Source organism: Tachypleus tridentatus, chromosome 12 (genome assembly GCF_004210375.1).
Source record: "Tachypleus tridentatus isolate NWPU-2018 chromosome 12, ASM421037v1, whole genome shotgun sequence".
Classification (NCBI taxonomy): Eukaryota; Metazoa; Arthropoda; class Merostomata; order Xiphosura; family Limulidae; genus Tachypleus; species Tachypleus tridentatus.
In genome coordinates, this window is record NC_134836.1 from 64,391,069 (window position 1) to 64,411,407 (window position 20,339).

At 33.9% G+C, this 20,339-nt stretch overlaps 1 protein-coding gene across 1 annotated transcript; it reads right to left on the reverse strand.

The window, feature by feature from the left end:
- Nucleotides 1-6,892: 6,892 nt before the first annotated feature.
- LOC143235642 (uncharacterized) lies at nt 6,893-16,517 on the reverse strand. Its single transcript, XM_076473869.1, has 4 exons — nt 16,436-16,517; nt 11,240-11,318; nt 9,115-9,257; nt 6,893-7,144 (listed from the first exon to the last, which is right to left on the reverse strand). Exons 1-4 carry the CDS (start codon nt 16,515-16,517, stop codon nt 6,942-6,944), a joined length of 507 nt encoding a protein of 168 aa, XP_076329984.1. The 3' UTR covers nt 6,893-6,941.
- Between the last annotated feature and the right edge of the window lie 3,822 nt (nt 16,518-20,339).

Below are 20,339 nucleotides of genomic sequence, written 5' to 3' on the forward strand. Positions count from 1 at the left end.
GTTTGTTTTGGAATTTCGCACAAAGCTACTCGAGGGCTATCTGTGCTAGCCGTCCCTAATTTAGCAGTGTAAGACTAGAGGAAAGGCAGCTAGTCATCACCACCCACCGCCAACTCTTGAGCTACTCTTTTACCAACGAAAAGTGGGATTGATCGTCACATTATAACGCCCCCACGGCTGAAAAGGCCAGCATTTTTAGCGCGACGCGGGCGCGAACCTGCGACCCTCGGATTACGAGTCGCACGCCTTACGCGCTCGGCCATGCCAGGCCCTACGCTAGAGTTTAAAGAAACTATCGAAAGAAATAATTATGTTTAATCATTAATACTGTATAAAATAAAACAAAAAACTATATTCTTGTCTTTCTGTAGATATTTTCAGAAATCTTTGACTTGAGCTTGTTTCTTGCTGACTAGAACTATTTGCATTTATTCTAAAAGCTCGATAAATTATCATTATCAAAAATTATTAGACACAACTCTGCCTTAGTTGCTGTATACATCATTATTAGTATCAGTGATGTATCTATAAACGTTGGGGACAATTTCAGCAATATTGCTGACACTTGAATATAGCTTATCACCAAAAGAGACTTATCAATCATCATATCAAAAAACCTTCAGTTATAAATCAAGCTATTATTCTTCGACATTTTCTATACCCAACACACCTTACAATAACAATGTGAAATTAGAGGCTTGAGAAGGAGACTGAGAAGGATACGATTTGTCTTTACAAATTTATCAATTATATTAATGGGTGGTTATATATTTTTACCTTATGGGTTTATATTTATCTTTGCATCACAGTTTATAGTGCTTGTCGTTAAAGCCATTTTTTTTAACAAAGTTTTCTTCTCATACTATAATAGAACTTTTGCTTTAATGATATTGGAAAAACGATTTTATTACGCGATGTGTAACCTCCATCTTCGCGAAATTTTTATCCTGTATCCATGTAGATTCTCAATAGGGGGTGACGATTTTCCATTTTCACTTCTGTTTCCTCTCCCGGATAAATTTATTTTTCTCCATTCTCAGGGTGAGGATATGACGTCATAAATACATCACACGCAGATCTAATGCACTGGCGCGATATATATAAATATAAGAGTGTGTGTTTTCTTATAGCAAAGCCACATCGGGCTATCTGCTGAGCTCACCAAGGGGAATCAAATCCCTGATTTAAGCGTTGTAAATCCGTAAACATACCACTGTACCAGCTAGCGGGGGGCAAAATATAATAGTACTGACTGTTATTTGTCCATGTAAATACTTCTGAGTTTGTATGGATCTTCAGCAAAAATTGGAATGGAGGTTCATTAGGTCCTGCAGGAAATACACATTTTGAGTCGGTTTAATCCCTTGAACATGGGAGTGTTCTGAGAATTGTCCCAAACGCAGTGTCTGGAGTGAGGTATAAAAGCCAGGGATCTTGGTGTTACTTTCGTACCTACCTGTTGGCGACGCGTTTTCAACCCTGTAAATATTCTAGACATTATGCTAGGTCCTACTAACGTAGAGTTGAGAAATCAGATGGTCGCCCACAACAACGCTGGGTTGAAACAAAGCGATATTGCAAGACGACTTGATGTATCCAGGCAGACCGTCAACAGAGTTCTCAGAAGAAGAGCTCTAACAGAAAGTGTGAGTCCTAGCAGACCAACGGGCCGTCCACGTACCACTACAGCACGCGATGATTGTCGGATTCTCACCATTGCTCGTCGAAACCGTACGATGTCCTCCAGGTCTATTGCCTCTGCGTTACGTGCGCAACAACTGATCTGAATTTCATTCCAGACGCTTAATCGACGGCTAGTGCAAGCTGGATACAAAGCAAGAAATCTAAACTGACAGTTATACATAGCAACAACAACTTGCAGTGGGCTCAGCGACACCGTAATCTGACGATCACACATTGGAATTATGTAGTTTTTGCTGACGGATCCAATTTTCTGCTATACCCCACTGATGGACGGATACGAGTGCGCAGGCTTCCTGGAGAACAGCTGAATGATGAAAATGTTCAACCCAACGTCGCAGGGAGCGGAGGTTCAGTGTAGGTCTGGGGTGTATTCTGTTCTACAGCTATCAGCCAGTTGGTCATTCTGACTCAAAACGTCACTGGTACTGTGTATCAGGATATCCTGGATCACCACTTCCTGCCAGGGTATTTTCCAGGACAATGCACAGGCTCATACTTCTCGCAATGTGCAAAACTCCTTGCAACAACGTGGTGTGTTGGTCCTTGATCAACCACCTGTAAGCCCAGATACCAACCCGAAAGAGCACCTCTGGGATGATCTTGGCCGAACAGTCAGGAAGAGGAACAAACCCCCTACAACCCTACGGCACTGACTGAAGAGTGCAACAGAATTCCAAATCAAAGACGCGTAAAGTTAATTGAGAGTATGCTACGCCACCTAACGGACATTATTGCAGCATGTGGGAGTCATGTGAATGTAATTGTTGCACGTTTACTGAAAGTTTTAGTTATGGTTTGTTTTTCTTTTTTCAATGTCGCATATAAATTCTTCGTTTTCTGCCATTGCAGCAGTTCATGAAGGAAGAAAGAATGGATAAATCAAATGTGTACATTACAACTGTGTATATTGTTTTTAGTAATACGAAATGTTGGATGGAAGGAAAACCAAAGGGTCAGAGAAAGACGTGGAAGATAAGTAGGCTGTCAGCTATAGGTGATTATTAAAAAGAGGGGGACAATAATCAATGTTGTGAATAGGGAGGAAAAAGATTATAATACCTAAGGGTACAGATGGAGGATGTAACTAACACAACAGAAAGTTTAATATAGAGAATTATCAGAAGTGTCGTGAGTTCATAAAATAATTTAAAGAAAAAAGAGCCATGAAGTAATTTTGTCAGGGCTACTCTGCAAAACTAACTGTGAGATGAAGTTATAAATAGGTCACTAGGGCTAAGTGCTGGGCTGAAATCTGTACGTAAGGATGAACACATTGACTAGATAGTTACATTTCAATAGGATAGGAGCTGACTAAGTGTACTTACTCGGCTTTAATAGAATATTTAAAAATGAACTAGATAGTTATGAGGAACAGGAGAGATTAAACTGAAAGAAAATAAAAGGAAGACACATGTTTATTATAGGAAAGAGGAATTATAATTACTAATAAGCTTAATTGTTATTATTATTATAATTCTCGAAATATAAAACAAATAAAATAGATGAATTTAAGCCACTGGTAGGAATAGAGGATTTTGATATAATGGGAATAACTGAGAGATAGTTAAACGTAAATGTTTTGATATAGAATCTTTGTAAAAAGAGTTTTTGGCTATTTAAAGTGAATGGAATGTTAAAGAGAGAAGAAAAGAATGGGTTTATGTGTAAGTACGGGTTACATTCTGGTCACATTAAGAATATCAGTTTGGAGATAAAACCCATTTGGGTCGTTATTAGTGGATATAAAAGGAATGACCTTTTAGTGGGAATTTCTTAAACACCACAATAATACTGATGAAATTAATGAGAATCTTTACAATCAGATTAAGATTTCAGCTCTTAATGAAATCATAATGTAACATATATATTGGGTAATATTAAAGTCAAACCATGAAGGAGAAATGCTTTTGTAAACTGTTGAGGTTCTTAAGCAATTAGTCAATGAATCTATTAAAACAATGCTATGTTAAATGTATTCTTAATTTCAAATACAGAAATGATTATGGAAATTGTAGAACATCTGGATGGATATGATAAGTGATCCATTAGATGCAATGTTTTGTTGTAAATAGAGGTAAATAACAGCGATATTTGGGTCATAATTTAAAATAAAAATTGAAAGGATGGAACAAGAATAATCTGTTCTGAATTGGTCATCTGAGTTATTTGGCGACACTGATCAGATGTGTAAACTTTTTAAAGGTAAATTTTTCAGTATTCATGGTAAACATATTCCTTATAGAATGAAAAGTGTAGCTACTAGGAAACAATAAACAGGTTGGCTCATACAGAGTTTAAGAGACAAGATTTATTAAAATCATCATAAATTTAAGAAATATAAATTGACTGGTATGACATCAGATTCATAAGATCAAAATGTTGGTAAAACAATAACTCAAAATATGAAAAAGGATATATGAGAAAAGAAGTTCTGTAGATTTAAAAATTAACAGTAATGATTTTTAAAAGTACATTTAAAAAAATGTTGTTTTGTCATACGAGGAGATGCTGAAATTTATCAAACTGTTTTCTCTACATGAAACAAGAGTTGTATTGGTCTGATGAAACTGTTTGAGATTGAAAGTAAGGTTGTTATTGTGCTGATGTATAATAGTTTTTTCTATATTTACCAATGAAAATAGAAGGACTGAGGGACACAGGTATAACTTATAGAAGGGTAGGAGTCATTTTTAGCTAAAGCAGTTTCAATTATTTAAGAAGTTGGTTGGCCTTTGGGATGGGTTATCTTCAGACGTTGTAGAAGAAGTAAATGTGAGTTTAGACAAAACGTTTGATAAGTATATGAATGATAACAACTGGTTGCAATTCTTTTTAAATTATTATAACTTAGTTTAGACGATGACACAACCGAGATTGACTAATGTTTTCCGAAAATGTTATGTTACAAAACGTGTCATTGTGTGCATGTCATATTGCAAAATCTATGTTGTGAGAAAATTAATACATTGTTAAAACGAAATATGTCCTGAGTATTTCATTGTAATCATGTTACCGAAAATCATTATTGAGTTAATTTAATATCTAAGAGCTCGTTTTAATTATTCTACAGTGTCATCCTTTTCTACGATGGTTTAATTGAATGGTAAGGAAAGTTAATTAACTGGTAAATTACTAATTTAAACTGATTTTATTAATTATATTTATATTGATCAAATATGTACTAACCCGACTTTGTGGAACAATGACATTTTGTCACCAGTCATAGCAATCTGGTAACACTTTGTCTGGTGACATAAGCAAGACATATAAATTTAGTACGTAATGATGCAAAATAGGAAAGAATATAACTGTACAACGATATAAATTCATTCTAGTGTCACCTGAACCAAGTATATAAAGACAGTTACAATCCGTGATGACGAGAAATCTCACTTGTAGAGAAATATATATATGTACAAACGACAGGTATGGGTACAGAAATGAACATTGTGCTTTCTCTACCCATACCAGACGTTTTTACACATATAAAGATAGTTACATTTTGTAATCAAACTGTCCATCAGGGCTGAAAAAACTGTTATATTTAGTGAAGCTTTCCTCATAAGTTATATCTCTATCCAGATTGATTCCTCTGTAGCAAGTCTGTCTTGAATTTTGTTGGTGTTATTTCATCTTTTTACTATAAAATCCAATACAAATTTTTTGCAATAGATTTAATACAATAAGAAATAGAATTTAAAATTTTCTTAATTTATTATTTTACAATATTAAACATAAAACTTAGCATAAATAAGTACACAGATAATTATAATTTTAATGAAAATGTCATTTGAAGTAATTTTGCATACACTCATGTGAAAAAGTTAGGACACCCTATGAAAGCCTCTGTATATTTGTAACATTTTTGAATATATAGATATTTTATCTCAATTTTAGCAATACTGATAGATTATAGAAATATAGCTAAACAATTAAAACTGAAGAAAAGACCTTTCAAGATCTTCTGTAAATGTCATGCTACAAAAATGCATATTCGAAATGATGAAAAAGTTAAGACACCTTACCCCTAATAGCTAGTATTACCCCATTATTGTAGCCATATACCAGTCTATGATTTAAAAAGAGTTTGAAATTAGCCATTCCACTGTCCGGAAAATAGTCAACAAGTGGAGAGTTTTCAAAACAACTGCCAACATGCCCAGGCCTGGTCATCCAAACAAGTTCACCCCGAGAGCAGACCGTAAGATGCTAAAAGAGGTCTCCAAACACCTAAAATGTCATCACAGGACCTACAGCAGGCTCTGACTACTGTTGATGTGAAAGTGCATGCCTCTACAATCAGAAAGAGACTGCACAAGTGTAACTTGCATGAGAGGTGTGCAAGGAGGAAACCTTTGCTCTCTAAGAGAAACATGAAGGCCAGACTGAAGTTTGCCAGAGAGAATGTAGACAAAGACCAGGACTTCCGGAATAATGTTCTTTGGACAGATGAGTCCAAAATTGAATTATTTGGACACCAGAACAGAGGACATGTTTGGCGTAAACCAAATACAGCATTCCAGGAAAAGAACCTCATGCCAACTGTAAAGCATGCAGGTGGAAATATCATGGTTTGGGGCTGTTTTGCTGGAGCAGGACCTGGACAGCTCACAATAACAGAATCCACCATGAATTCTACTGTGTATCAGAGGGTGTTTTAGGATCATGTGAGACCATCTGTAAGAAAATTAAAGCTGAAGCGGAACTGAACCCTGCAACACGACAATGACCCAAAACATACCAGTAAATCTACTAAGGACTGGCTGAAAACTAAGAAATGGAGAGTCTTGGAATGGCCGACTCAAAGACCAGATCTTAATCCCATTGAGATGCTGTGGGGTGACTTGAAACGGGCTGTACATGCAAGAAACCCCTCAAACATCTCACAGCTGACAGAATTCTACATTGAGAAGTGGGGAAAGCTTTCGTCAGACCGATGTCAGAGACTGGTAGATGGCTACAAGAAGCGTCTTACTGCAGTTATTTCAGCCAAAGGGGTGACACTAGCTATTAGGGGTAGGGTGTCCTAACTTTTCCTCGGTTCGAATATGCATTTTTGTAGCATTACATTTACAGAAGATCTTGAAAAGTCTTTTCTTCAGTTTTAATTGTTTAGTTATATTCCCATAATCTTTTAGTATTGCTAAAATTGAGATTAAATATCTATATATCCAAAAATGTTACAAATATACACAGGCTTTCATAGGGTGTCCTAACTTTTTCATATGATTATATATTCAATTGTGTTTTCGATCTGAAATACACATTATGGTCAAACATATATTCTTAGTTTTTAGTAATTTGTTAGTGGTCTCCGTGGTATTTTCCAGGCTGACAGTGGCGCTACTTAATTCTGTGATGACATCACCCGGATCAAGAACCGAGGACAGCGAAATCAATGTTTCGTGATCTTTCTTCAGGGTCACGAACACTCCTGGAACTATTAAAACAATATATATACAATATACACTTTGTAGTGATTCATACATGTTAGTACTCTGTCACTAAACTAAAATTCATCTATGAATAGCTAATTTGCTTTGTTCAATGATGTTAGTTTAAGTTCAGACACGAATACAAAATATCTTTAAAAAATATTGTCCGTATAAGGAAACAAAATGCTTGAAGATTTAGATTGCGTTAACCAATTGAAATCCTTCTTCCATTAAATTATCTTCTTCTCGTTGATGATCCGACAGTTACGGATGGTAAAACTGATTTTTTCTTATTACTATTTATCATTTTCTATAGGTAAGTATTTCCCAAACTGGCAGTTCAGTGTTTATAACAAATTAATTATAACACTTATATTAAATATTGTTTAACTATTTTTGGCACAAAAAATAACAACGCATTGCGGCTTGTTTTTTTCTTCTTCTCTTTTCACAACATAAACAATCCTTAAAGTAACAAGAAATCATTGAAAGACACGCGGAGCAGCGACTTACAACTATGAAGGCGTTATTACGCAATTTTTTTCCAGGCTTTGTTATGTAACTGTTGGTAATACAACGTATCCTGAGCAAATGGGTCCTTATTGACTGTGCTCACTTCGCATATTTATTACCTGACTTATCTCTCAAATTAGAAACTTGGCTGTTAACTACAGGTGGGGAGACAACATATCAGGTCATATTGAATAATTTCTATGCTTTTCCTTATTGAAACTGTTCAGTGGGTAGGGTGTGGGACTGTAGCAGGCTGAAAAAACAATGGTCTTATTCAGTAATTAACTTCCATCTTGTTCATCAGTTTAAAACCTAGAACTACTATGCGCAGTTATTCCATAGGTGGCTTTGAGTGAAGAATATGCTAAAACATAAATTAATCAATCTGTCGTGACACTTCTGTGTAAATCTGTGTGTGTGCGTGTTTAATCATATCAAAGGTCTATCTGCACTATGCTCACCCTAACTATTTTATAACTATTTTATGTTTTCAGCGCAAAGTGTAAAACTAATAGTGTTTGTTTGTTTGTTTTGAAATTCTCGCAAAGCTACACGAGGGCTATCTACGCTAGCTGACCCTAAGACAAGAGGTAAGGCAGCTAGTTATCACAACCCACAGCCAACTCTTGAGCTACTCTTTTACCAACGAATAGTGGGATTGACTGTCAGTTATAACGCCCCCACTCGCGACCGTGGGATTACGAGTCGAGTGCGTTAACCACCGGGCCATGTCGGCTCAATACTATTAAAGTGAAATTTAAAAACGCTAAGATAAAATTGTTTCAGTCACGATGCAAAACCTGCTAGACTAAATAATTAAATTCAAAATACAACAACAGCAACTTCTACAGTAGGTAAATCCTGACTTTAATAACTACATCATATCGACCTTTAATATGCATATCATCATCATTAGTTAAAAATTGTTGTTATTGTAATTTTAAATTAATCGTCATTTTATTTTCTGCCGGCTTATGTCATGATAATTTTGTTTCCCCCTATAATTAATTAACCGGAAAATAATATATTGAGCACATAGTCCTTTCATCTTTGTTTAAACTTGCACTCACGAAATACATTAATAATCTAGATGTTTGGTGAAGGAACCTCTGACGTGATTTGTATCAAGAGCAGGTAAAAACAAAATGAATAGTAACAAATATGTTTATTTCTCGCCTTTCAAGTTCATACGTCATGTTGTGTTGTATCATATAGATTGTATAATTATTCTCGTGATTTTTTGGCATGTGCACCATTTACTAACGTCACGCAGTACAAATTGCAATGTTAAGCGTCCCTAAAGTGACAACATTTCAGTGTCTAGTAACTAAGTTATAGAGAGACATCATTCTACTATAAAGTGGTGGAAATGGTTAAAACAGGTGATCTCTCCAGGTCATCTTTTACTGTAATAACAATAATAAAAGAAACGCTGTTCTGATACACACAAGAGGCTGCTTACCTTTCCTGTTCTTCAACCTTCCTTGAGCAATGAAGAATCCATGTGCTTTCTTCTTTGATTGTACTTCCTCCTCTGTACGTTTTTCTTCCGCTTGAATATCGATCACTCGACCACACATTTCGCTCTGTTCAGTGTTGTTGCGACTAGAGTGTGGTTTGGAGAAAATAAATGTTGTTAAAGCACAGATTGTTGTTTTCCTTGTATACAAGCATGGATTAAAGAGTTAAGACCTCTAATTAATGTTGTGCCACGCGGATGATAGTAAGAAACAAAAAAACACGACATAGTTGTTAAAAGAAGTCCAACGAAGCTATATGATATACAAACTCAATACAATTTAATGTTTACTATAAAATGTATTCTAAATTAGTAATCGTCGATTACCCAAGAGTCATGTTAAAAACTGTTGCATTTTTCATTTCTAAAAATCACTCTTTCTTCAAACAGATCTGTACTGAGATTAAAAGCTAACATTATTTTATACTTATTATATTCTACTTGGACAGTGGCCGATATTCAGAGTGCAGGATTGCGTTTCTCTGTGTCTGAAATACGAGCCACAATGCAGCTAAATACAATCAGTATTTCGGTTTGCTCTTGTTATTGTAATGACAGTCAGTCCCATTATTCGGCTCTAAGAAATGGCTAAAGTTTCTTATGGCAATGAGTGGTTAGTCAGTTGTTTAGAATTAGAAATGTTAAGTGATTCTTACTTGTCATTTAGTCCATGTGAGCATACAATACCCATCAATTGAAAATATCGGTATCCAGTCAGACCATGGCTTGTCCACTTTTACACGGTGAGAATTTATGTATTAAAACTTGGTTTTTGTAAAGCAATACATTACGTTGAGTGTATGTAGTATGAAAATAAAAGGTTCCTATTTAAATTATAAAAACCTAAAACTTACGAGTCGTGACACCAGGAGGACTCTTCCTCGTCCAGAGGATCTTTTATACCTTTTATCATCTCCTCTTTGAACGGCTCGTAGTTGTGTTGAAAACTAAACACATTCCTGAGACCGTTCCACATCCGCTTCCAAAGCGACTTTTGTTCACGGCAAAGTCACTGGAATAGAAGCAATACTTACATGTAATGAATATGTCATAGTATATTTACACATAAGTGACTTGTGTGAGAGAAGATCAATATTTATTTAAATGAATAGTGTTATATTGATAAATCAGAACCTTAGTGTTACTGGTTAACAACTTAGTTAAAATTGGTAAATATCACGATTCACTCTAAAACAGTTATTGCTCAGACAACATGACAACAGTATTTCAACAACTACTAGATCTGTCGTGTACCAGTCAAACTGTGGAGTACTGGTATTGTACAGAAGTCCTCGACAACAGTGGATATAGCAGATGTAATGGAGTTGATATATTCTTCTCTACTTTCAATCACAAGTTACTATAATATCCACACTAAAGTTACTTAGAATGAAAAATGGTTGGAATTGTATCTATAGAAAAACAGTAGTTAAGGTTCGTCAAATGATTATTAAACGTACTTGAATATTTATATGGTGGATTAGATAACGAATTATGGTTATTTCAGGGTCACATATAACATAAGTTACCAAATTTGTCTACTTGAATCAAAAATACAAGAATTAAGGGTTTAAAAGAAATTATAAGTGAAAACGACTCTACAAGATGTTGACGGCAAAGATGATATGACAGGTAGCGTTTAACTCGTTTTAGCCAAGCAGCAAAGGTGCGAAGTCTTGAAGAAATACATAGATTATATAAGTAACTATGAAACCAAATTATATCATTGGATTACATACTTTTCATTGCATTTCAAGTTAACAGTTTTTCTGCTTGATAACAGATTATAATCATCAATAGTACACATTCGTATCAAAACATAAGTTCACCATGGTGAGATAAAGACAACTGAGAACAATAGTACATGTACTGTTACGTATTTATCTTAAACCATTTGTGTCCTATTTCATTAAGAAACTATGTGAACATATTTTTTATAGTTTTAAAATGTTTATTCGATACTTAATCAATTTGATTTGGCTTCTTTTAAATTTTGCGCAAAACTACTCACAGGCTATATACACCAACCATCCTTTCAGCAAAAGAAAAACAACTAGTCAATACATACCTTTTGGGTATGAAAATCTCCGGAGGAATTGATTTTTCTTGTTCATCACAGATGATGTTACTAATTGCCCAATATTCATCTAAAATAAGATACAAAAATGCTGATTTCTATAAAACTAAATAATATCTAAACTAGCTTTTATTTGTTATCTAGTAAGGAATCTGCTAGAGTAAATAATTAAATGCAAAACACAATAACAGCAGCTTCTACATGAGGTAAATTATGACTTTAATAACTACATCGTATCGTCCTTTGTTTTTCTTTAATTTCGCGCAAAGCTACACAAGGGCTATCTGCGCTAGCCGCCCCTAATTTAGCAGTGCAAGCCTAGAAGGAAGGCAGCTAGTCATCACCACCCACCGCCAACTCTTGGGCTACTCTTTTATCAACGAATAGTGGGATTAACCCTCACATTATAACGCCCCCACGGCTGAAAGGGCAAGCATGTTTGATGCGACGGGGATTCGAACCCGTAACCTACAGATTACGAGTCGAGCGCCTTAATCCACCTGGCCATGGCGAGCCTCGTCCTTTAGTATGGCATCATCATCAGTTCAAACTGTTTGTTATTGTAATTTTAATTTAACGATTACATTATTTTCTGAGGGATCATCTCATGATATTTGCCTCAATTACATTCTCCCTGTAATGAATTAAACTGAAAGTAATGAATTGAACATATGATCCATTCACCTTTAGTTAGATTTTCACTCACGAACTACATTAATAAACTAGACGTTTGGTGAAGAGTCTTCTAACGTGTTTTGTTTCAAGAGCATATAAGAACAAAATGAAGGTTAAAAATATTTTTATTTCTTGTTTACAAGTTCGTATCTCATACTGTTTTGTATCCTGTAGATAGTATAATTTTTCTCGTGATTCATGGCATTATAAATTGCAATGTTAAGCGTCCCTCATGTTACAACCTCTGGAGGAACTGATTTCTCTTAGAGCTCACAGAGGGTGTCACTGATTGCCCTAGGGAAAAAAATCTGGTATCCTGACTAAGGCAATATTTTATTTTTTCAGTAATATCATGGTTGGTTTTGTCTGATTTTGAACCTTAAGAGAAAATATTATAAAGCTGCTTTCATTAACAATTTGACTTCTAAGAAATTTTTAACTGATATCTTTACGAATTATTCCATGTTATACGAACACAGATATTTAAATACCTGTATGTAAGATATGAAGGGAACGATTATTTTTTGGTTTTAGGAGGAGAATCCTAGAATCACAGACTCCTTATTATATTTTGTTACAACACTTTAAACACCAAGAAGACTCAGAATTGAATTGCGCTACTTAGAAAATGTAGTAGTATCTAGAGGTTTAGCCAAACTTATACATAGGGCTTGTATTAACGTTCAAAACCACACAATATATTATAATAACCCTAGTCTTTCTACTGACATACCATTTCATGCTCCCTCTAGTCTTACACTACTGAATTAGGGACAGCTAGCGCAGATAGTTCATGTGTAGCTTTGGTGAAAACATTTCTTTTGCTATAGATTCTTGTATCTCTTGTATTTGATCTTGTATATAAACCATGTACTGCTTTGCTGAAGACCATATCTGAAGAAGACAGACCAATACTCTTTCGAAAAGTGTTGTACGTTCACCCCAAACTAAATCACTTTATTGTGTTTATAGATTATTGTTTACATTACATACTTTCGATGCTTGTATTGAAGTTTTGCAATTGGTGTAACTTTGGTAAGTGGGAGGAAGAGGCGGTTTTCTTTTCGGGTCTAGTAATAAATATTTTAGAAAAACATTTCACAAATTTTAAATGATTTTGCTAGTACTTTTAATACTAGACAAAAAAAAAGAAAAAGAAGATATTTCACCTTTTTTCTTTGGAGATTTCCTGGGCGTAATTCAAGGTTTTAGTCTTGTTCTTAGTCATTCTTTTTTTGTTATCCTAGTGAAACAAATATATATATTTAACCAAACCTCTGTCTGTCTATAAAGTTAAGATTAAGCTACACAATTAGTTCTCTGCGAAACCAGATCTCTAATGTTGTAAGTCCATATATATACCGTTTGTCACTGGGCGTAATATCCAAAATATCGAAAAGATTTTAATGTGGATATGAATAAGAAAATACTGTATTATATGCCATTTATTTATTTCTTTTACCGGTTTCGTAACTTTCATTGTTCAAGAAATAGTTACACTGAGAATCTTCGATATCCGTTGTGAGCAGAGCAAAGATAACCAGTTGTGTAAATTTGTGCTTAATTTAAAAATATCAATCATTCAATTAACGTTTGTCGTCTTTTTAAATAACTAGTAGTAAGGGAGCAGAAGAAACTGGTTACGTACAGCCACCAGGAACTGTGAGAAGCTACCAAGACTTACAGATATGAAAAAGTAAGTTAAAGTTTGAAGTTATATCATAAATAAATTGTATTGTTATTATAATAACAACAAAAGTATAATTAGAATAACATATTAATTTAAAAAGGAAAATATACTAAGTAGTTATTTTTTAACAAGTATTTTATATATGGATTGTATGATGTGTGTACATATGGCCAGCATATGTATTTATTATAAATTGTTTATGTTTAGTTGAGAAAACGGTATTTGCATGTTTTATTCTTGTCGCAGATTCATGGTAAAACGGCCCGGTTTGGCCATGTGGTTAAGACACCCGACTCGTAATCTACGAATCGCGGCTTCGAATCTCCGTCACACCAAAGAAGCTCGTTCTTTAAGCGGTGAGGGCGTTATAATGCGACGATGAATCCCACTATTCGTTAGTGAAAGAGCATTCAAAGAGTTCTTAATACTTTTCATAGCAACATTTAATGTAAATATTAATCTGTCATTATTATAAATCAATAAACATGTGTCACTTTTACAGTCTGCTGCTGGTGCAGCGGGAAATATTCAGACCTACAACACCACAAGGAGGTTCTCAAATCTCCCCGGTGGACTCAACAAATAACCCGATGTGGCTTTGTTGTAAGGAAAACACATTTTTAGAGTTTAAGGTTGATTCGGTAAGTATGAAAAACAGAACCACAGTTATTAAAATGTTAATATTATTTGTAGCGAAAATGGAATTTATGAATATAATTTACGTTCAATTCGAATTTATAGCTGACTTCACTTTGTGATAACCGGAAAGAAAATCCGTTAATAACTCAGTCCAACAAAACTTGTAATGTAGGAATGGCCAGGTGGTGAGGGCGTTCGACCCTCTATTCATTGATAAAATAGTTTGTTTGTTTGTTTTGGAATTTCGCACAAAGCTACTCGAGGGCTATCTGTGCTAGCCGTCCCTAATTTAGCAGTGTAAGACTAGAGGGAAGGCAGCTAGTCATCACCAACCACCGCCAACTCTTGGGCTACTCTTTTACCAACGAAAAGTGGGATTGACCGTCACATTGTAACGCCCCCCACGGCTGGGAGGGCGAGCATGTTTGGCGCGAACCCGCGACCCTCAGATTACGAAGCGCACGCTTTAACGCGCTAGGCCATGCCAGGCCTAGATAAAACACTAACCAAGAGTTTGACATATGGTATTTCCCATAATGCACTTATTAATGTTTATCTTAATGTTTCGTTTGTGTTTATGGCATAAAATACGTAAATTTATTCTGAAACTTGATGCAACGAAAAGAGAAAAAGGAGGCTGATAAAACAAACAAACATGGTGACAAAACAATATAATAACATGGACAGCCTTAACGTCTATAATAAGTGAAGAGAGAACAGGCATGGAAGTGTTCGAAGTAGTGTCCTCACAACACAAGATACTGCCGATGGTTGTGAGAATAATAATAATAATAAAAACGTTTCTTAACAGACAGCTGTTAAAGCATCCGAAGTAATGTCTCCAAAACAAAAGCTGAAGAAATGGCACATTATACAACAGAAAGTACAAAAACCCATATCAAATCCTTCCTAAGTTTTTAGACAGAGCCGCTCTTTATTTACAACTGTTAAATAGATACGGACAACTATCATCAATAGTTACCACTCTTAAGTAACTATTCTTACCGAATAACGACACTGATTAAGGTAGTTAAAACACCCTACAGTTAAAAGTATGTGACGTGTTTAGCGATACATTGTGGTTCGAACATGAGGCCATCAGTAAATGACCCCCCAACACTCGACATTAAACAACACCCAGGATTACTATCACATGTAGTAATTTATAAGACCCGGAGAAATTTTACGTAACTTGTGATCTTTTATGTCATGATGTAATTAGTACAGGTGTTTTCTTGTTGCAATATTTTCTTCTAACTGAAATTCACAAAAATCTCATTGCATATATTGCTTACTTCGCACATTATAATAAAACATATTCTTTCCATTTATTCCAAGTTGCTTTGTGTCTCTGTGTAAGGAAATTCAAATTGGTAGTCGGCTTTTAATTACCGTCTCGTGTAAAATATATTTAAAAATAAACTAGCAAAAACACTTCGTTTCAGTAAAAGTTTTAACGTTGGGAAGATTCCAAATGCATTTCTAGTTTATCTATAGTTTTCTCATTTAATTACTATAAAGACATATTTCTACAAAATAGATTATGTCCCTCAAATTTTTACATGAAAAGATGAAAAGAATAAAAACCAAAGTACGTCCATATTCACAACTTACAGCCATGATTTTCCTTAAGATGTATCCACAAGGACAGTTGATGGTGTTTTGGTGTGCCAAATAAACTGAATAAAAAATTAAATAAAACTGTAAAAAGTACCAACATAACCATCTTCATGAAAATATTTAAAAGGTGTTTTATTTGTGTTTGTACAGGAAGTTTTAATGACGATAGGTAAAATTCTCCAATCTTTTTTCTTGCTGGTTTCATTTATACAATTTTTTTTTTCTAGTATACAGCATTACATTGGAAATGGCTCATATCAAGAACTCATGGAACCCAAATTAAAATATCACCTGTAAAAGTTTTACATTATGATTTTATCTCCTATCGCTTTAGCCTCTACAATCGTAATTAACAGAAGCAGTGACTGAGGGTTTTTCGGTTGGAAACAAGTGGTGTACAAGGAACTGCTCATTACTTTGTTTCTGGTTATAAAAGTATATGTTTTTCACATTTTTAAGAGATAAAATAGATTTTTCATACATTTGAGTTTGAGTTTTGACAGCAAATATATTTTAGCAAAAAAAAAACACTTCTTAATGACAATTCTGTCATAATAACTTACTTCTTTGGTTATAAGATGAAATATCAAAATCTGTTAAGCTTCGTAGTACTTGACAAAATTTCTGAAATTCTTTTCCTAACATTTTCGTTGCTAAGATACTCGTATAGTATAATCATTATTGGTTGAATTCTACTTGGTAGATGTCCAATCACAGTCGTAGTAAATATTCAGGTAACGAACGGTACATATATGTTATTCTTTTTTTTAATGAGTGTTTTCCCGCAAGTCAATAAAAGAAAAAAATTGGATAGATATTAACAAAAAATCGGGAGTTCGAATCTCTCCGTCACTTAACATGCTCGCTCATTTATCCTTTGTAGTGTGTGTTCTTTCAACCATAAGGACGCTATAACGTCAGGTAAATCACATTTTAGCCGCTCAAGAGTACAGGCGTAGTTCCTTAAGCACATAGACATGCCGGACCTCTACATAGTTGTGCTTGAGAAAACTTGTGACGAAGCTGTACGATTTTATGTAGAATTTTATATTGGAAAAGTTGGAGGCAATGAAAAGAATTGTAGATCATGGGAAATGGAAGCAGTATTCTGAGGGAGCATAATTTATTTATATGCAAGGGATATTTCGGATGACAAACACTTTCAGGAAGATAGAAAGAGTGCTATTAGTATTAAAGTAAAAAATAATGTAATGAGCCTATTATGTTGACAAACAAATTTCAGAATTTGGCTTCTGCATGTGAACTGTTGGAAAGAATGAAAATAAAAGGATCAGAGAAGGATGTGGAATTTTGAGTTATTTATTGATAAGATATATAGATAGAATAATCTGTTGGGTAAGTAAGGAGAAAATAATTAGATCATGCTAACTGGGAGAACAGGTGGAGAGTATAACTAACAGTGACCTAACAGGAGATAAGTGAAAGGGGGCTCACAGAGATGAAGTTTTTTTTAATGGTGTATGTAGGGGCTAATGATATAGGCAAAGGTAGGTCAGAGGAGATAATAGATAAGTGCATTATATTTTAAAGGCATTTATACTCAGAGAAAAAGACCTTTATTCGTTGTTAAGATATGACCAAGAATTAACTGTGTAAATGAAGTTATAAGTAGGTCACCAGGGTTAAATGTGAGCAGACTGACTGGGCTTGTATGGAGGAGTTCAGAGGAGGGAAGGTGCATTTTGGAATGGGTGGTTTACTTTCAAATACTGTAGCAGCTGGCTTGTTTTCTAAGACTATTAACTTAGCTATAAGGGAGATTTTAAACTAAAACTAAACAGTGGTGAAGGCCAAAAAAACTAAACACAAAAAGAATAAGAGGAAATGAAAAATTTAGCATTGGAAGTTGGTACAGAAGTAGTAGAAAAGGATAGACTTGATTGTTATTGTTGTAATGCTAGGAGTATAAGAGAAAAAATATATATGGTATTGGAAATAAATTTCTAAAAATTAGTTTTTCAAAGGAGATGTTTCTAAATGTTGTCCATAAATTTAAAGAAAAAAATGCATTAGGAATTTAGAGTAATTCTTCTAAATTTTAATTCTAAGTTGAAAATTGTAGACACTTTCAAAAGCTAGAGTTTACTATGGATTGATTAGACATAACTGTTCTCATCTTTGATCACATGTATGATCTATAGTTAAGGATAAAAATGTTTACCTTTGTTTCTTTAGTACTTGTCCTTGACCAGCATTAGAAGTGAAAGACAAAATTCCATGAACTGTTATAATTTAATGACAAGTAGTAAATTGAATGACACCTTGGTTCATATTTATTTTAAATCTTAGAAGTTTGTTACTTATGAAGGTTAAGATTCTTTTATTTTGTTATATGTATATATATATGGTTGTTATGAAATAAATTATGTTATATTAACTGCTAATACAGTAGTTTTAATAGTTGTTGATGTTTTGAATCGGATATTAGTATTTCAAAATTATTATGAAAGAAGTTCATTAAAATATTTAACATCTACTCATAACCCCATAAAATTAATAAAATTTGAGTGCTAGAACTAGTGTAAAATCTGTCTTAAGATTTCTTTCACAGTTAAAAGAAGAAAAATATATTTGTGTGTATATAAATAAAATCTAGGCTAAATATTTTCACAAAATATTTTTTTAATGTGAAATTATTTTTGAAATTCTGTTTTAATTTGACTGTTTCCTCATCATAGCTGTCAGTTGATCTAATATTGGTGTTGCAAATCAAATCATATACTAGAAAATTAGTTTCTTTTTTGTGTTAGGATGTGCCTTAATATTTCATGTTAAATCTTAAAGAAAGTGTTAACTTTGTCTTTACTGAAGTAATTTTAACATTTTTAATGTTTGTTCTTAGAAGGGTGGGAGGTACATGAAGTTAATGCAGTTGATCTGGTATTGGGGTTTTAAATAATATAATGCAAGATTAGTTTCCTGTTTGTGTTATTTTATTATATGCAGTATTACTGTTATTGTGCATAACGTGGTTGGCTCTGTTCTACATTTACTACCTTAGAGCCAAGGCTTATGATATCTTGCTTTTATAACTTTTTTCTCAACTTGGATGATTTTGTTCAGCATTTCCAAAAGTTTGCTTTTACTTGTTATTCAGATGAGGAACAGATGACTGTATCTTCAGACCTCATCACCTTTAACTTGTTACATTTGTTTCAAACATCCTGACATTTTTCTGTTTCCATACACGATATCCAGATTTATGCAGCTTTTTGTCTGTGGTATCTTCATGTTGAATCTTGTTCTCCTCTGTGGTATCTTCATGTTGAATCTTGTTCTTCTCAACAAGCTTTGTCAGTAAAATCACACTTACATGAAATACGACAAAAAATTATATTGACTAGATAAGATTTTTGAAGATTATATCTGTAATGTATTGTTATGTCAAACCACAGTATTACATTGCTGTCACAATTTTGAATAGTGAGCAATTTTACTGAAGATTTCCATTTTATGTACTTCTAATTTGTTATACCTTGTTAAAAAGAACATTTATATCATGACTGGACTGTGACTGTAAGAAAAACTCCTGAAGTATAAATAAGCAAGGTGGTCTTGTGTTGAGTGAGCAATGAACTTCTTTTATCACCTTCACTTCAAAGCACTTGCTGTGGTGACCCAAAAATTGGTGGATAAAATACACAATGTGTTTTACACAGTAACTTCCAGTTATTTTTCTCACTGTAAATAATTTTTTACAAATCTTCACTTTTGATATATATAATAAGAATATATTAAATAGTCAATATTTGTAATTCTGTTTATTTCTCTTTACTGTTTCACAGTGTTAAGTTGTATATTCTTCAATGAGTAAATTTCTGGGGGGGTATAATAGCACCACAGAATAAAGCACGTTTCTCAAAGTGTTAAGTTGTATATTCTTCAATGAGTAAATTTCTGGGGGGGTATAATAGCTTCACAGAATAAAGCACGTTTCTCAATAAAATTCCACACTGATCAATATATCAGGAATTTTTTACTCATCTCGAAGTATAGGTTCTTATTTGTTAAGAAATTGTCATCCATTAAGAATACAATTAACCAATTTTTTTTTTTTATGGTTTGTTTTTGTATTTGAAGATTCATTATTACACATTTCAAGTCTCATCATATGGTGCAAGACCATAAAAGGGTAAGAGCTACTAATAGAGAACAGCTTTGGAGATGAATAAAAGCAAAGTTTAGTTATCACTGGATAAAGATTATCAACTAGTTACATGAGGAATAATTTATGCTTTCGTGATAATGTGGTTTAAATGTAACTTCTGTTCCAATGAACAACATAATTTAGGGGAAAGTTTAAAAGACATTGACATAAGTCACAGTCTTAGAAGTTTATTATAGTATTTTTAGATATTGTCTTCATTCCTGTAAATATTTTCACATTAGGCCTATTTGTATGTGTTGATGCCAAAGCTCATGTTTTTTGACATTTTAGAGAGTACC